At 35.8% G+C, this 17280-nt stretch overlaps 1 protein-coding gene across 2 annotated transcripts in view; it reads left to right on the plus strand.

The window, feature by feature from the left end:
- Nucleotides 1-17280, plus strand: part of LOC118206137 (inverted formin-2-like) — a 290618-nt gene that overhangs the window by 166962 nt on the left and 106376 nt on the right. For both annotated transcript variants that reach the window (XM_085807614.1, XM_085807615.1), the window contains 3 exons: nt 25-104; nt 608-1818; nt 4074-4225. In XM_085807614.1, the coding sequence (XP_085663740.1) occupies nt 25-104; nt 608-1818; nt 4074-4225 (1443 nt within the window). The remainder of the gene's footprint in view (nt 1-24; nt 105-607; nt 1819-4073; nt 4226-17280) is intronic.

Genomic DNA, 17280 nt, shown 5'->3' on the forward strand with positions numbered 1-17280 from the left:
CTCATACCTTATTCCTTTTTATAGGTGGAAGATACTCCACTATCTGCATCATTTTTAATTGTGCTTCAAAACCTTAATCAACTGGAACCAAATGATTCGAAAACGTAAGTAATACATTCGTTGTATCAAGTATATAATGTTGTATGTAATGTATTAAAAAAGGTATCTGGAATAATTTCAAGCCTATTTTCTGATATTTTGCATCTCTTAACTTAATGTAAAATATTAACAGGGGCTTATGTATTGAGAAATAAGAGGAAAGCTAACTCAGTAGAACTGTTGATAAAAGTACAGATACCTACTTATTCTGGTCTGTTCTTTATTGTTTTATATGATATAGATAATTTAACATGTTAGTTTTATACAGTAATATTCATGCAGGAAAACATTCATTCAAAAATGGATAGTGCATAATTTGTACAATATCCATTGTTTTTTCAATTCGCTGTTTATGAAATATAATGCAAGCTTTTTAATTCATTTCATGTACTTCTAATGCTTAGGAAGTACGTAATATACTTAAGATTTTTAATTCAATCTCCTGTGCTTTATCTATACATATATAATATGAGTAGATACTCTAAATGCAATAAATTATCTGTTACAGGGATTACGTTTGGAGCATTCTAGAGGAAATAACTGAAAGAGCTGTTAGTAACGCCAGCGCGTTATTGAGGAAATGGATGCTCATAGAAAGTCGTGAAAATATTTTGAAATCCAAAACAACTCAAACGACTTTTTGTCTATCTATAGAAGATACAATAATGCGTAGAAGAGAAGTAAATAAAGAAGAAGGTAGTATGAAGTCGTTTGGCTCTCTCGATTCTGGCGTACCAGTGTCTAGAAGTCAATCATTTGCAAGCAGTTGTCCTCGAAGTCCTACATCTATCCAAGATTCTGAACTCGAGAAGAAAGTTTGCGCTGATAAAAAGGAAAAGGTTCAGCAGTCGGCACTTACGAATGGTTTCTTTAAGATATTTGGATTTCATTTCTCATCCACGCGAAGGTCTAGTGTAAAATATGAAACTACAAAAGACGCTTCTGAAAAGAAAAAGGAGGAAAATGTTTGTTCAAAAAATGATATGTCACATTTCAGATCCGAGTCACCGATACCACAGAATGATCCTTCAGCAGACGAAGCTAATAAGCAGAAAAGGACTTTCTCACTTCCATTTTTTAATAAATCTAAAAAGTATTCTTTGCACAGTTCACCTCCAACAGTAACTATCCAATCTCCGTCTCCAGATATACGAAACTCAAAGAACTGTAGAGATGGTATGACCAGTATGGAAGTCAAAAGAACTCGCAAACAATTTCATTACTCGAATGGAAATCTGTGTGATAGTTTCTCAGACACATCTGGAGACGGGGACCTCTCTTCGACTTCTTCTGAAAATAGTTCAGCAAGGCAGTATTGTGAAAATAATGATGCTAATGAGGTGGCGAGAAGTGATAAAGAACAGAATGTGTCTGCGAGGGTAGGAGATTCCAGAAAACCAGAATTCCCAGTATTGCAAAAACAACTTTATAAATCGGTTTCGAGCCTATGCCATTCTCCGTCTTCTGTACCTCCACCTCCTCCACCTCCACCTCCACCGCCTCCTCTGACACCGGTACTAGACTCACAAATGAGACAAAAATCTCACACTTCACTGGACCTTCCTCGAACGAAAGGCATACGATCATCATGGTCCGAAGGTCACTCGAATAAACAATTGAAAAATTGGGATAAGAGGACGATGTACAACACTTTGCCTAGACCGAAAGCTAAAATGAAAACTCTAAACTGGGCAAAAATACCAAGTGCTCACGTAAATGGTGAGTTTGAAACCTTTTATAGTTAGAGGTAAGCGATAATCGATCTTTCAAATGCTTTGAAATGATTCTTTTACTCGGTTATTTCATTTATAAAATTTTAATTCTGTATTGCAATACATAAAATAGTTTTAAACTATGTGTATATAATGCACTTGTCAAATTGCTTTTTATTTCCTGTGCAGTATAAAACAAAAATAGAAAAGAAAAAAAGGTGAGAGGCATTGGGTCTTTGAGTAATGATTTGGACTGAGATGGATATAGTGACAGAATATACTTTAATTGCCAGTATGTATACATGAATATTAAAGGTAATTCTCACCCATCTGGATGCAGTGTCTTCATTTCGCACAACATTTTCAGGTGGCTTCGAAGTAGCACTGATTGACAGCCTATTGCTATTCCTCGTTGCTGGCGAATGCTTAACTACGAACTTTCTCTTTAATCGTATTGAGAGGGGAGCGGTCCGATGCAAAACTTCGTAGCATATTATCATTCGTTATTATTTATGCAGGTCAATCCATCTTTGGGATACAGACTGAATACAAATTTCACACAATTTCAAATCATCACGCATTATTATTTGAGGAGTGCCAGTAACCGGTCCCATTTATCGGTTGATCCTGTACGCTGTGTTTCCTTCCTTAAAGTATCTTGTTCTTTCGTAACTTTATTTCAGATACCTTCTGGACAGTTTACGTAATTCAACATAAAATTCAATAGCGATCAACGGTACCTTTCTCTTTTTTTCTCCTTGATGTAGAGAACAGTGGGGGCATAAAGCACCTGGACAACAGGTCAAACACTGCAAATATCTCACACACAATTATCAACCACAGTGTGTATTTCTCTATGCCGTCTTCATTTGGTAATTTGACTCAAACACCAAGAAATCCTTTACCGCTTTTATTGGAGGAAATAGGCTTCTTTTCTTTTACCTGGGAAGATTTTGTATAAATTGCTGTTCCAGTATGAGAAATCTCTCCTTCAAACTGGTTCTGGGAGAAATTATTTCTAGAAAACGTTTCCTCTCGTTTCTCGCGTCTCTCAGTCTGATCAGTCCCTCAGTCCGTCTTGTCAGTCCTTTCTGACCGAAAGCCGTTGCTTCCGTTGCTTGCTTTGCTACTCTGAAGTCACGAACTAAGACAAAAATAGACCGATCATAAAATGACTTTTTAAAGTTAGCTCTGCTTAACACTTATGACTGGAAAACATTGCTTTAGTATTGCGTTATTTTAAATGTTTTAGCAAATTATATTTTATTCGAAGATCAGTCTTATTACGTTAACGTTATTCAAAAAAATTTTCAGAATAAAGAATAAAAGAGTTTTTAAGATTTTAACTGAGTGATTTTATGTAAAAATGTCTCCCGCATTTAATAAATTCCCTTATAACACGGTTGTTATATAAACATCTTAATGCTTTTATTTTGTTCACAGTTTGTGCACCTAATATCCTTTATTTTTCATTGGATATTAATAATCTTTATTTCTCTTTCTCAGTTTGATTTAAAGTTAGCTTTAGGAAATAGAAACTGGAAAATCTTAATGCCATTTAGCTAAGCAGAAATATCATAGAACTTTCTTTTGATGTGTATACATATACTGTAAATTCTTAATGAAATTCAGAAGAAAATATAGGCGAACTGGAAGAGAAAGGTAAACATTTTGTTTACTGATTATGTTTATGCTTAAAAGGAATTCTCAAACACACTGTCAACGTGAACTGAAATGCATTATAGTGAAATGTTCATGCCTAATACAATGTTTGAAGTATGCATAATCATGAAACCCATTTTATAATTGATATACATATAACTCTGTATTTTTCTCGAATTTTATAGGCAACGTTAGTTTCATGAAATATTCGAACAAAAGTGTGTACTGAACATCAATTACGATGGCATCTTTTACTATTATTGTTAATGTTTTAGTTAATTCAACGTCATGTCTTTCCTTTATTCATGTATTTATTATTTTTTAATCAAATTTCTTCTCTGTATTTCTGAGAGCAGAGCGTAATCTGTCCAGAAAACACTTTATTTCCATAGTTTTTACATTTACCTAGCAGAAGTAAATTATTAGATCGTATTAAATTTAAATAATACATTTTAACTTCATTTTGGTACAAAAACCAGTAAAGTAACAAATAGCATTGCAGTCAGTCTTGTCCTCTCACTCTTGCATTTCGAAATTTTTACTTTTCAGCTTAAAATGTCTAAACCTGCTTTTTCTGCTGTTTGTTTTGTATTTGCTTAGCTCACTCTATATGGAGCGAAATAAACTGCGAAAATCAGGATCCAGAGCTGAATTTTGAAGAAGTAGAAAGGCTTTTTTGCCAAGTTGAATCAATCAACAAGTCTCCTAAAAATACACCCAAGAATGGCAACGGACAGAAGAAGAACAGCACGGTATTTTACTGATCTTTAAAAACTTAAATTTCTATTAAAAATATGCAGCAAATATAAATATTAATTGCTTTGTTCTCTGTTGTAAATTTATCAAAAAACGCAATGTACTTGGATCATACAGAAATGATTGACACAACGGCTCTCACAGCGAAACTATTACATTAAGCGAAGAGAAAACAAATGAAATAGACACAAGGGGACGTGAGCTACTTAGAATGCGTAGATGGAGCTGGTCGCAAGCGAACGGTATAAATCAGCGCTCGTCCCTGTCGGCGTCGTCATTGAGAGCGTGGACAGCAATGATGGAAGGAATTATCACGGTCAGCGTTTATCAGAGTGGTTCCTATAAGAGGAAGGGATACAGGGTAGTGAGATCCATCGTCGCATGGTGTCGGTGTGCAGGAATAAAGCACCTTCAAGGTGTACGGTTTCCCGTTGGTTGGCCAAGTTCAGCAGTGGAGTGGAGACCGCAGTCAAAGGTATTAGCGCAGGCCGACAAGCAACATCGCATACAGCAGCAAATGTGGCAGCTGTGTCGGATTTGATCATGGCGAACAGACGCATAACGTTCAACAAGATGCAGGAAGAGACAGGACTCGCGCAAGGACCATTGAATGCGATTGTGCATGGGTGATTTGGATATGACAAATGTGTGTGCAAAGTGGGTGGACCTCGGACCTCGAACCAAGACCTCGGACTAAGCCTTGCTTAACAAGATGAAGGGCGCAATCAGTAGACAACATGTTGAATCTTCTGCCGAATTGCATGCAATTGTCCAAAAGTGGTGCACCAACATCCCCACAGACTGGTTTACCAAAGCCATTCGGAACCACCCAGTCATATGGCAGAAGAGTATTGATATGGGCGGGGTTTATTTCTAACTGATGTACTATCAGTTTTTTGTTAATAAATTGTATTCTGCTCTGTGGCAGCATTTGTGTCATTCATTTCTGTACGACGTAAATATATGACTCGTTTAATATGTTGCAAAAAGAGACGCGGAGCAGATTTCTTATTATTCGTGTATACAAATTGCTATGTGCTAGACAGAAAGCTGTCGTTATGAGAAGGCGGATGTTTCAAAACCGAAAGGTAGTTAAACAGGACATGCCATATATTACATACTAAAATTTATGGGATAAAGTTTTAGTCATAATTATGTCGGGAGTTACTGAGTTTCTGTTCTTTCGCAGATGACCAAAACAGATCGTGAGGATCATGATTAGCTTATAATGACAGATCTATAATCATTGCAATAATTCTGCTGTATGAGACGTAAATGCATATCAATCCATTTTTCAATAGTATTGTTACAAATCTGGAATATATGTAAATAATTTTAGTGAAAATATATGTAACATTGTGGTACCTCTTCTATAATGTAACATGTAATGCCTGAAAAAAAACGAATCTCCGACGGAAAAAGTAAAGTTACAGGAGCAAGTCCGTTTAATATTGAAGTAAATGGCCATCTTGCTAAACTGGAGAAATATCGCCAGGCTGGTGATGGTTCTGGCGACTAATTTTTAGTAGCAAATTTGGCTTGAAATCTCCAAAAGTCGCCATACTTGGCGGCAATTTAGGAACATTTTGATCCGGTCTCTGTATAATTATAATTGGTACTGTAATTGATACCTATATGTAACTGTAACCTTATCCGAACCTTATATGTAACTTGAGCCGTATATGCCTTCCAGTAATTTCCAACACTGGAAAATAATGGCGATTTGTCGGCGGTCGGGGAAAGCTATATTAGACCGAAGAGAGCATCAGTTCTCAGCTGTTAGTTAAAAGTTGAGTTCGGAGTACTGACAGATATCCGTGCGAGATTCGCTCTTTTAATGTGCTTTGCATTACGTTGTGTATATCCTTCTTAGTAATTTGAAGCCGTAACTACTGATTGTCCTCTGAGATACTGAGAAGAGCTGTAGGAATACTTTTGTGAAAAGTCCCAGAACTGCAAAGTGTTTCTTTTCGTAAAATAAATCTCGCTCTTCCCAATGCTTTTAAATTTCTAATACTTTCACATTTCATTACTACTTTGCTCAACACATAACACTACATTCATTCCCGTATAAAGTAGTTTTGCTCCTCCCACTAATGAAATTTCCTTTCCCTATCAGGAAGTAGAGTGATTCGCCCTACTCCTTGCCACACTGGAACTACTTTTTTATCTAAAATGCTATTTACACCCTCCAGAATGGTATTTACAGGTTAGGCATCGCATATTTATTAATCTGGGATAGGGCTACAGCACAAAAACTCGTACCTCGTGGCCTGCGGCCACCTAACAGAAATAGATTTGGTTTATGTAATTACGGCAAAGCCAGAGGGCTATCTGTCTAACGGGAGGGATACCTTCGTGGAGGACTTTCTAAGGAAAACTGGCTCGTATATATGTTACACATGGGGAAAACCACAAAAACACCCATGCAGCCTGTCCGTTCGCGGGATTCGAAATTCGGACCGAACTGCCAGTGTTCAGTGACTTTACCGTTCGGCCGCTGCTGGCCCTAACAGAAATAGAGTGACCATTTTACTTAATATATAACCAGTCTCTTCCAATAAAAATTGTCTTTTTAGGCTAGAACTTTATAAATGCATTTAGGGAAATGGGCATCAAAAATTTCCCTATTACCATGTAGCTAAAACAAAAACGAGAAAGAGAAGGAATGAAAGAGGAGAAAATAATTAAAATTAATGAAAAGTCAAATGAAAATTTATACATTTTTAACAGATATTGAGAAAGTTACGTTTTATAAGAAAAACATGAAACAATATAACATATTATATTGAAAATTACACATCGCGACTTTCAAAATAGATTACAGGTGACGGAGGACTGGGACGCCTGGTGTTTAACATTGGTAAACAGGCGTATGTTCCGCGCCCTCCACTGTCTAGAGACAACAACTCCCAGGAACACTGGGGGTTCATTTGGATCATAAATAAATTTGTTACATGGCCATACAGGGGCTATAATTGATGCAAGACATTGTGTGGGAAAGTAGTACATATGTTATATATATATAAATTACAAACACATTAATATACACATTAAAATCAATTAAAAATATGACATGGAACACATAAAGCACAAATTACACACAAAAACAAACGATACATATCAAACAATGCTAAATTATCCCAATGATTAAAAGCACATAAGAGATCTTTAAGAATCAAAAAATGAATTTTACTGATAGGTGAAAAAATAACTTAAATATTGGACTTATGGATAAGTCGAGAAATTTTGTAATTCATAGTAAGTTTAAATAATTATTGGGTACGTGTCAGCTAAACGTCACTGTCGGCTTAGTGTCTTGTTGACTAAATGTCTTGACAGTTAAGTGTTCCGCAGGTAAATGTCCTGACGGCTAACTCTCTGTGTCGGGCAAATGTCCTGCCAGCTAAGTGTCCTTGTCGGCTAAATGTCCTGTCGGGTAAATGTCTTGGCTAAGTGACCGTGTCGTCTAAATGACCTGTGGGCTAAGTATCTGTGTCGGCTAAATGCCCTGTCGGCTAAGTGTCCGTGTCGGCTAAATGTCCTGTCGGCTTTCTGGTGTCGGTTAAGTGTCCCGTCGGCTAAGTGTCACGGACTCTTTAATGAGTTTTAATAAGGGATGTGAGTTCCCCTGACCAAAAGCAGTGTTGCACGCCTTTGAGGCAAGGAGCCACTGAGATTGTCAATGTGGGACTGGGTCATTGTCTTCTGCTCCCTTAGAAGAGTGGTTTCTAGCTGCTGAAACATTTCTAAAGGTTATGCGTGATTAGAAACCATTTCCTCTAAAATGTTCGAAACATCCTTGAGGCGTCAGTGATCCATTTCTAATTATGTTTAAGTCGATATAGCCACTAATAGAGATACAGGTACAGACCATCACTCCATCTCCGACAAATGGGGCAGTTTTGTTTATAAATGATAAATTATTCCAAGTGCCATAATCTCTCCAGTAGATGAAATGTGACAGTTCAACAATACGCGGTGTGCGGCGTGGTCAGTAAAGTTCCCGAAAGGAAGGTTACGTCATGCATAAACGAGGAAAGGGTGGAGATTTAAAGTGAAGGAGTTCGCATGCTGCTGCTGTGGAATTAAAGATATGTGAATGGCAACAATGAAAATTTAGATTTTATCGAGTGGCACCGGCAACCGTAGTTATGGCTACCGCGGGTTACTATGACGACTCACTAGTGTAATCTCGAAGTCACAGTTTGATAAGAGATCTTTTACTGATTTACCGGATGTAATTTCCTTTGTTAAATTTTTAACCTTTGTATTATTCTTCGTATCCCATCCATTTTACTACGTGTGTGATGGTTATTTCCTAGGTATCCTTAACGGCGCTTATTTTCGAATTTAATGATTCATTCAGAAGGCCTTAATTTTAGATGTTAATTTTCAATTTTTCCGTATATTTTAATCCTCATAATTTCCTAATATACTCAGAATTTTATATTGTTTCTTAAATTTTATCTTCATATACCACATTTACTTACCGGAATCTTAATTACATTACAAATTTTTATTACTAAGTTAATTTTATCCAGAATTATTTTCATATCTATTAACAATACTTTTAATGTTAACTTACTTTGTAAAATATTTCTCCCGCCTTAGTATGCAATCGTGGTGTAGTGGTCAGCACACTCCGCGCGTATTCGAGAGGTCCGTGGTTCGAGTCCTGGTGAGGGCATTGTTCATTTTTCACGTCTATCAGCATCAACAATCGTAATGTCTCTACAGTGGCGCCTGAACTAAAAAAAGGGTGATGAATTATGATTCTCCACCACCAGGATTTGGCGACTAAGGTCCCCTAATACCCAGGCGCCCTTTAAAATGGGAACTATATAAGGTATTTCTCCTGCCTTTGTGGTATAGTGGTCAGTACACTCGGCGCGTATTCGAGAGGTCCGTGGTTCTGGTCCCGGCTAGAGCATTGCTCAATCTTCACGTCTCTCAGCATCCAAACATCCTATACATCTTGTTACATTTTACAACTGTAATTGTAAAATACGCTTATTTATTTATTATATTATTCAGTTTTAGATGTAATTTTTAACTTTTTTCGTACTTTTTAAAGTTTGTGGTCTTCGACATATTCTGTATTTTAACTTATTTCTTATATTTTCTGATCATATAGATTTTTACTTCATTTTAGTTGTAACATTTATAGCTTGTTTTGTGAATATTAACCTTCATATTACACTCATGTCAATAAATTAAGGATAATGCAAAATCAGGCAAAGGAAGAGTTAGAAGCAAAATTAATTTGACTTATTTGTAAAGCTTATTTATTAAACAAAAGGTAAAGAGAAAAAAAAAAAAGATGCTATATGTTTGATATTATTAAAAAATTAGCGATTTTTTTCTCCCTGGAGCAAATTACAAAAAAAAAGCTATCTACAAAAAACCAATATTACATGGTTGGTATGATTGTTAATACATTGTATGTCTCCCAGACGATGTAATACAGTCCGTACAACGCCTAGGCATACTGAGTATCAAATTATCGATCTGATCTTGGGGGATATTACACCACTCAAAAAGGCAATGCTCGAAGTTCCGGTAAACATGTAGGAGGCGGTTGACGGGCTGCAACTCGTCGGCCAAGCATGTCCCACACGTACTCTACTGGATTCAAGTCCGGTGAGAATGCTGGCCAGTCCATACGGGTGATATCCTCCGATTGAAGGCATTCGCTTACGATGTTTGCACGGTGAGGACGGGCGTTGTCATCCATAAACACAAATTGTGCGCCCATGGCGCCCCAAAACAAACGTACTTGTTGTTCTAGAGTGACGTGCCGATAGCTTTGGCTTGTCATGGTTCCAATTTGAACATGCAAGTCAGTTCTGGAACCCAGAATAATTCCACCCCAAACGAGCACTCCTGCACCACCGTAACGGTGTCCCTCAATGATGTTTTCTTGGTGGTAACGGGTACCTGGAGCTCTCCATATGAAAGTCCAGCGAGAATCAGACTGCAAGCTAAACCTGGACTCGTCGGAAAACATCACACAAGCCCACTGTTGCGGTGTCCACAATGCATGCTCTCTACTCCAGGCTAACCGCAGGCGACAGTGAGTTGCAGTAAGTGGAACGCATCTGACAGGTCTACGAGCATATAGACCAATCTGCCCTAAGCGTCTGTACACGGTCTGCTTTGAAATTGTCGTACCAGTGGCTGAAGAGAGCTGACGAGACAGGTCTGAGGCTGTGCTCCGCCTGTTTCTTATGTCAGTAACTGCCAAATAGCGGTCCTCATTCGGCGTTGTAACTCTGGGGCGACCTGTGCTGTAACGTCTACTCACATTACCATCATCTTGGAATCGTTGCCAAAGCCCGGAGATGACACTATGGGCAATTCCAAGTTCGTCTGATACTTCCAGTTGGGTACGCCCACATTCCAGACGGCCGATAATTCTACCACGTAAAAAATCATCCAAATGCGTCCTTTGTGTCATAACTATTCGGTTATTGCACTGAAATGCTTATAAAGTGCCTGCGAACAATTTTACTTCTTTGCCTGTATTCCTTACACTCTCGTCATTGTGACGTACCATCGGTGTCATCTGGTTACTTCCTGAAATTTGCATATGATTCTTGAAGATGTGTGTAGTGATTTTACAGGTGATATATTTACTTTAGAGTTCGATTTCCGCGTGACTCCGAATTATCCTTAATTTATGGACATGTGTGTATTTAATGTACTCTAATTTTTAACTAATTTCTATTTTCACACTATATACATGACTTTTATTTGATTTCCTTCATACATTTTTCCTTCGTAATTTCTAATATATTCTTATTATTAACATAATTACTGTATTTACAGATTAATTGTTATATTTTCAGGCTACGTACATGACTTTCATTTAATTTGTAGCTATTTTCATACGTTTTAACCTTCGTAATTTCAAACATGTTCTTAATTTTAGCTTAATTCCTCTATTTTCAGGCCATATATATCAGCTATTTTTAATTTTTAACTTGTTTCGTAAATTTTAAAGTACTTTAATTTCAAACTCTAATTTTTTTCCACCATACATATCAACTTAATTTTAGAATTCAACAATTAATTTTAGATTTAATTTTCATATTTTTTTTATACTTTTTTTCTTTCCAGTTTCCAACATTCTCTACATTTTAACTCTTTTTTATATAATTTTCGATTGTAATCACGCTCTTGATTTTACTATTTCAGCTAAATTTACATATTTAAATTTCTGAAACATAGCGATACTTTTCATTTAAGCATTTTATTTTATAATCGATAAATCTTATTCATATCCAATTCGTTGAATAGCCTTTACTTAGACTATATTTTAAAGTGCAACTTTAATTTGTCAATTCTACAATTAATCATTCTGTAGTGGTCTTACCATGACTAATTCTACTATTTTACTTCTTTATTAACTTCATTCGAATTTTCAAACTTTATAACTTTCTGCATATTCTGGTATATCCTTATAATTTTTACATCATTTATATATCTTGTTAACGCGAACAGAAAAGAAGTGAAGCCAAGATTTAGATTCATTTTTAAGTATTGTCTACGTGTGGATCTGGTAACTAAGAGTAGAAAAGAAGAATGCGAAAAGTTAGCCGCCATTGATTGTATGCTGGTAATTCGGGTTTGTGAAATGTATTGTTGCGTGCTTATTTACTGTGATAATAATAAATGAACAAAATTTATTATTATCACAGTAAATAACCTTAAATTTCCTCAAATTATTCCTAAATTTCCTCAGATATTCGTACAGAATTACAATATCTCACAGTAGTCATCTTTTAACTACTCAAACGTTCAATAGAACTTAATTCAAAACAGCTAAAGAAAGCTAATACATGAATTCGCTACAATCAGCAAGAGCAGTTTTCTAAACAAACTCTTAAAACAACAACAATCTAACTAAAAATAACTGACTGACTGAATTGAGAGGTTTTCCTCCTTTTTATAAGATTTTTAAATCGCGCGAGAACTTTCTGGAACTTTCTCGAAATCAAAAAGAGATATTTATTAAATGTTACATGCACGCGCTCTTGTATTTTCAATTTCCGGCTTAGCTTTCTTTCTATATTCGTCACGCGCTGCACTGTGGGGGAAATAAAACCATTTAATTTACAATTCAATTATCATTACCTATTCAAATACCAAATCCGTAACAGTATGTTTAAGTGTGGATTGCAAGAAAGTCCATATATGTGTGTACAAATTCTGTTAACACATGTAATAGTAAAAATTCTACAGTCCGTTAAATTTGTTTGCGAAGTTCATTTGTGTGATTAAAGTTTGTGTGGTTAAAGAAGTTTGTGTGATTAAATTCTATTATCGAACATTTGTAGTCCGTTGAGCCGGAGTAAAAATTAGTGCCTATGGATAAAGTGCTACTTAAAAGCTAAAATAGGAAGTGTTATTAAAGTGATAGAAAGTGTGACATGTTATTTCTCCTTCATCAAGATATTTAGAAACAACTAGTGCATTTCGAATAGCCACTTGCGCTTTTCAAATGGATTACCTCAAACGAGGGTAAGTGACTTTGTTCATATACGTTCTGCATTATTAATTAACGTTAAAGATGGAGGCATTGTTAATTAAGAAAAGAATTTTAAAAGCAAGTATAACGAAAGCTACTTCGGCTTTGGAAACGTATACTTGTGATTCGGTTCAGCTAGAGCTTTCTTAAAATAAATGTGCAAAATTTAACAATGAGTGTTCAGATATTTTTAATAAATTATTTGAAGCAGTTGATGAAAAAGATTTTGATAAATAAGTGACTGAACAGCAAACTGTTCAAGAGAACACTGGTTGTCCTCTGAGATAATGCATTATCGGAATCCCAAAAGCTCTCGTATTTGAAGTTATCGCTTCATGCGAAGCAGCTAGAATTATTCAATCAATCACAATTTGTAACAGCAACTATAAAATTGCTTGGGATCTTTTAGAAGAAAGATACTCCAATAAACGTGATCAGGTGTTTACTCAAATAAAGCGTTTCGTGTCAATTTCTCCTGCAAAAAATGAAAGTCTCTGGTAAGGTCTCTGGAAATTTTAGACCAAAAAATAGAAGGGATTCTCAGAAACGTTTCTTGCATATATTTTGCTGCAAAAATTAGATGTTTCCACTCGTCTTTGGTGGGAACGAGATTCAAAAGCAAATGAGCTACCTAAATTATCTGAGCTTATTACATTTCTAAAACGTCATGCTAGAACTTTGCAGTCATCAAAGTCATCTAATGTATTTAACGCAAAAAAGGGTCAACCTATTCAAAAGGTAACTGTTTTGGCGTCAAATGTTAAAAGTCAATATTTTAAATGTATTTTTTAAGGGTAACAATTTTCACAAGTTATATAAATGTAATTCTTTCTTGAAAATGACTGTAAGTGAACGTCTTGAACTTGTTAAGAACATAAATTATGTTTTAATTGCTTGGCTTTTAATCCAACTCATTCTGCAAAAAGTTGCCGTTCGAAAGTTAGCTGTTGAAAATGCATGAAAGAACATCATACTTTGCTGCATTTCCCCAATCAAGATATTTCGAAATCATCTGCTACTGTAGCGGGTTGTGTGGGGAGGAAAGAAACACTTGCTAATAATTCTGACTCCCTTTAGTAGAGAACCCGAAGCTAAGCGCTGACGCCAGATATTTCGAAATGTTACCTAATTGCAATCAAATAAACAATTCAGAATTCATTGGCTCATCTGCAACTGCTTCACAAGTGAGTTTAAAGGGAGTAAATTTTAAGGTTTAAGTAAATTAGGATTTTTTAGAAAACCAAAGTAATTTAGAAACTCTTGCCTACAAAAAACTTTCCAAGGAAAGAGTTTCTAAATTACTTTGGTTTTCTACTCTTAATTGACTTTAATTATTCTAGTCTTTACTTGCTAATTTCTATAAATTCCACTTGTTTAAATTTCTTTTTAGTAATTCGCAACATTTGGTTTTACTTTTAGTTTTGAATTTTCCTTTTATCCTTGCCTACATTGATGACCAAACACGAATTTAATAATTGAAGAGTTAGGTTTGGAGGCAACTTCCCCTTGATAAGTCTGTCTCCTGCCTGCTCAACAATTATTCACTTATGCATTTTTATAAATATTTAGGATTAAAAAATTTATTGGAATTATATATTATACCTTCAGGTAATTCGATTACCTGTAAAATGAAAAACATACTTAGTTATATCCAATTCTTCATATTCGATTTTATGGTTTAAAACATCTATATATAATTAATATGCATCTTTAGTAGACAGCATATGAATAATATATAAGGGTGAAATGGATTTTCACCCTTATGTATTAATGTACAATTATCTGTAATGATAGCTACTTTACCGTTTATATTTCCAATAGCTTTCCTGAATAAATCTCTTAAAACATTGTAATACTGAACAGGTTTTTAAAATCTGTTTTTATAGTAAAAGTATCAAATATTAAAATTTTATTAAAAGTATCAAATATCTTCTTAATTTTATTACGCTTTTTTGGATTTTTTTTAATAAATACTTTCTTACTTTTACCTAAATAATCTGTTATATCTAAATATAATAAATCTACTAAAACATATTTATATTTACCTGTTTTCTTGTATATTTATCCAATAATTTAAATTAAATCAACTTTCTTTTAACTCTTTGTTGTTGTTTGAGTTGTTTTAAAACTTTTATGAGCTCATTTTATAGTCTTTGATCTCAGCGTGTTCTCCATTTATTAGGAAAAAGAATTTTAAAAGGAATTTTTTTCGGGATATTAACATTTATACCATGTTAGAAAGACAATTTTGAGTATCTTTTTGTATATTTAGATTTTCACCCAAATATATGAAAACACATTCAAAAACACGTCCGGATTTTTCGGACATGTTTCTCCGATAAATTAATTGTTAATTAAAATCTAAAAATCTAACCCCATTTCGGACGATCTAAGTGCAGGCTTATTTGATATGATAATTACTGTTTAAATGACTTTTTATGAGCAAAAGAATATTGTTTTCCACATTCGCAAAGATACTTTGTATTATTAATTTTTATCTACAAATTTTACGAATGCTGTGATATTCAATTTTACCACCCACGAAATTGCGTATAAAATTGAATTAAAGATTTTTCAGTTTTACTACGACAACATGCTTTAGCGCTGTTCTCCATTTATTAGGAAAAAACATTTTGAATTGTAATATAAAACAAGAAACCATGTCCATACATTGGAGATGAAAAAACACTTCGAGAAATTACGGACATGTTTAGAAATACTAAAAATTATAAATATTCACCTAGATCGATTAGAAGGGCGGTTGCTCACGGCCTCTTTAAACTCTATAATTATTTTCTAGTATTTTTTGAAAGCTAAGACTCCCTCCCTTTTTTTTTATTTTGAACACTCACCATCTCCTCGTGCACCACAGGTGGCAGTCTAGACTTCATGAAAACAAGTAAGTTCTCTGGCCAAGTCACGCCGAACGTTTTCAAATCGTTCTGCAACATAGTTTAGGGCCATCGAAGGTAGGGCAGGAAACAAGTAAATATTTCCCATCTTGAGGTGCTTTTTTTGAACGCCCACATAAATTATTTGATCTTAAATTGAAAGGAAACAGGTAACTTGCAAATTTAGCGAGACCAGATAAAAACTGAGATAATTTAAAATTAATACAGAGGAAAAACTCGGAATGCAATCTTTGGTAAAGCGAAGGAAAGAACGTTTTGGTGCCCTCAGCATTACAATATGAAACATATTCTTCATTCTACTTAGCTAAAAGCTTCTTATAATGAAAGGACTTCCAATAACTATTTACTATGCTAATATTGATATCTATGGGTAAATTTAAGACATCTCTATCTAAGAAATCAACTCTTTAATTTCCATAGAATCCAAGATGAGCACGCACATAGGCAAAGCGGATATAAATTCCCCTATTTCTAAGCGAACTAACCGTTAATTGAGTTTCGATTACTAATTTTTCTCTGCTGTTACTATTGTTCAAAAGGTGAAGAGAAGAAAGAGAATCAGAACAAATAAGGTATCTTTAGAATGCTATTCCATTGCCCTTGGTCTATTTGATGGCAAGATAAATACAGAGAAGTTCTGCTCGAAAATCTATGCATTCATTCCGAACACGGTGCTTAAAATACACTGCTGGCCACCCAAATTGCAACACCAAGAAAGACAAGACACACGACTCGGCATTGATTCAAAGAGACTTTGGATGTGTTCTTGGGGTACAGCAGACCAAGCAGCTTCCACACGTTGCCAAAGTTGATCTGGTGTGGCAGCTTGAGATGTAATCTGAGTCAATCGTTCAGCAACCATGGACCGCATGTTTTGTATCGGCGAAAGATCCGGAGAGCGAGACGGCCAGGGAAGCAATTCAATCTGGCGATTGACGAAGAACCCTTCGACAATGCGTGCCACGTGTGGTCGCGCATTATCCTGTTGAAATATGGTTGTGAGCAAGCCCTGAAAGTAAGGAAGGACAACTCGCTCTAACACCTTGGAGATGTAGCGCTGACTGTTTAAAGTACCAGCAATGCGTACTAGAGGAGTGCGAGAGTGATATCCAATACCGCCCCATACCATAATACCCGGTGCAGGACCACTGTGGCGGTGCATAACGCAGCTGTTCAGCATCCTCTCTCCACGGCGTCTCCAGACTCGAATCCGACCATCGTGGTGTTGCAGATAGAAGCGTGACTCGTCAGTAAAAACAATTTCAATCCATTCTGCCGTCCACATTCTTCTTTCATTGCACCATTGGCGGTGGAGACGTCTGTGGTTCTGCGTCAAGTGTAGACCACTCTGCTGTAAACGGCGTCGAATGGTACGCGCAGACACTGGATGATGCGTTACAGACTGAATGTGCTGTGTTATGGTTCGTGATGTGACTGATCGATCCGTCACTGCCATGCGCATAATATTCCTGTCATCACGTGATGTGGTGCACTTAGGTGGATGCGATCGAACACAATGGTCCGTCGTACCCTCCTGCATCCAACGGTCACATATCCGCATTACAGTTGTTTGGTTTCGTCCAACACGACTACCGATTTCCCTGAA

Source organism: Stegodyphus dumicola, chromosome X1, assembly GCF_044657685.1.
Source record: "Stegodyphus dumicola isolate Sdum_Otavi_A_Nest chromosome X1, ASM4465768v1".
Classification (NCBI taxonomy): Eukaryota; Metazoa; Arthropoda; class Arachnida; order Araneae; family Eresidae; genus Stegodyphus; species Stegodyphus dumicola.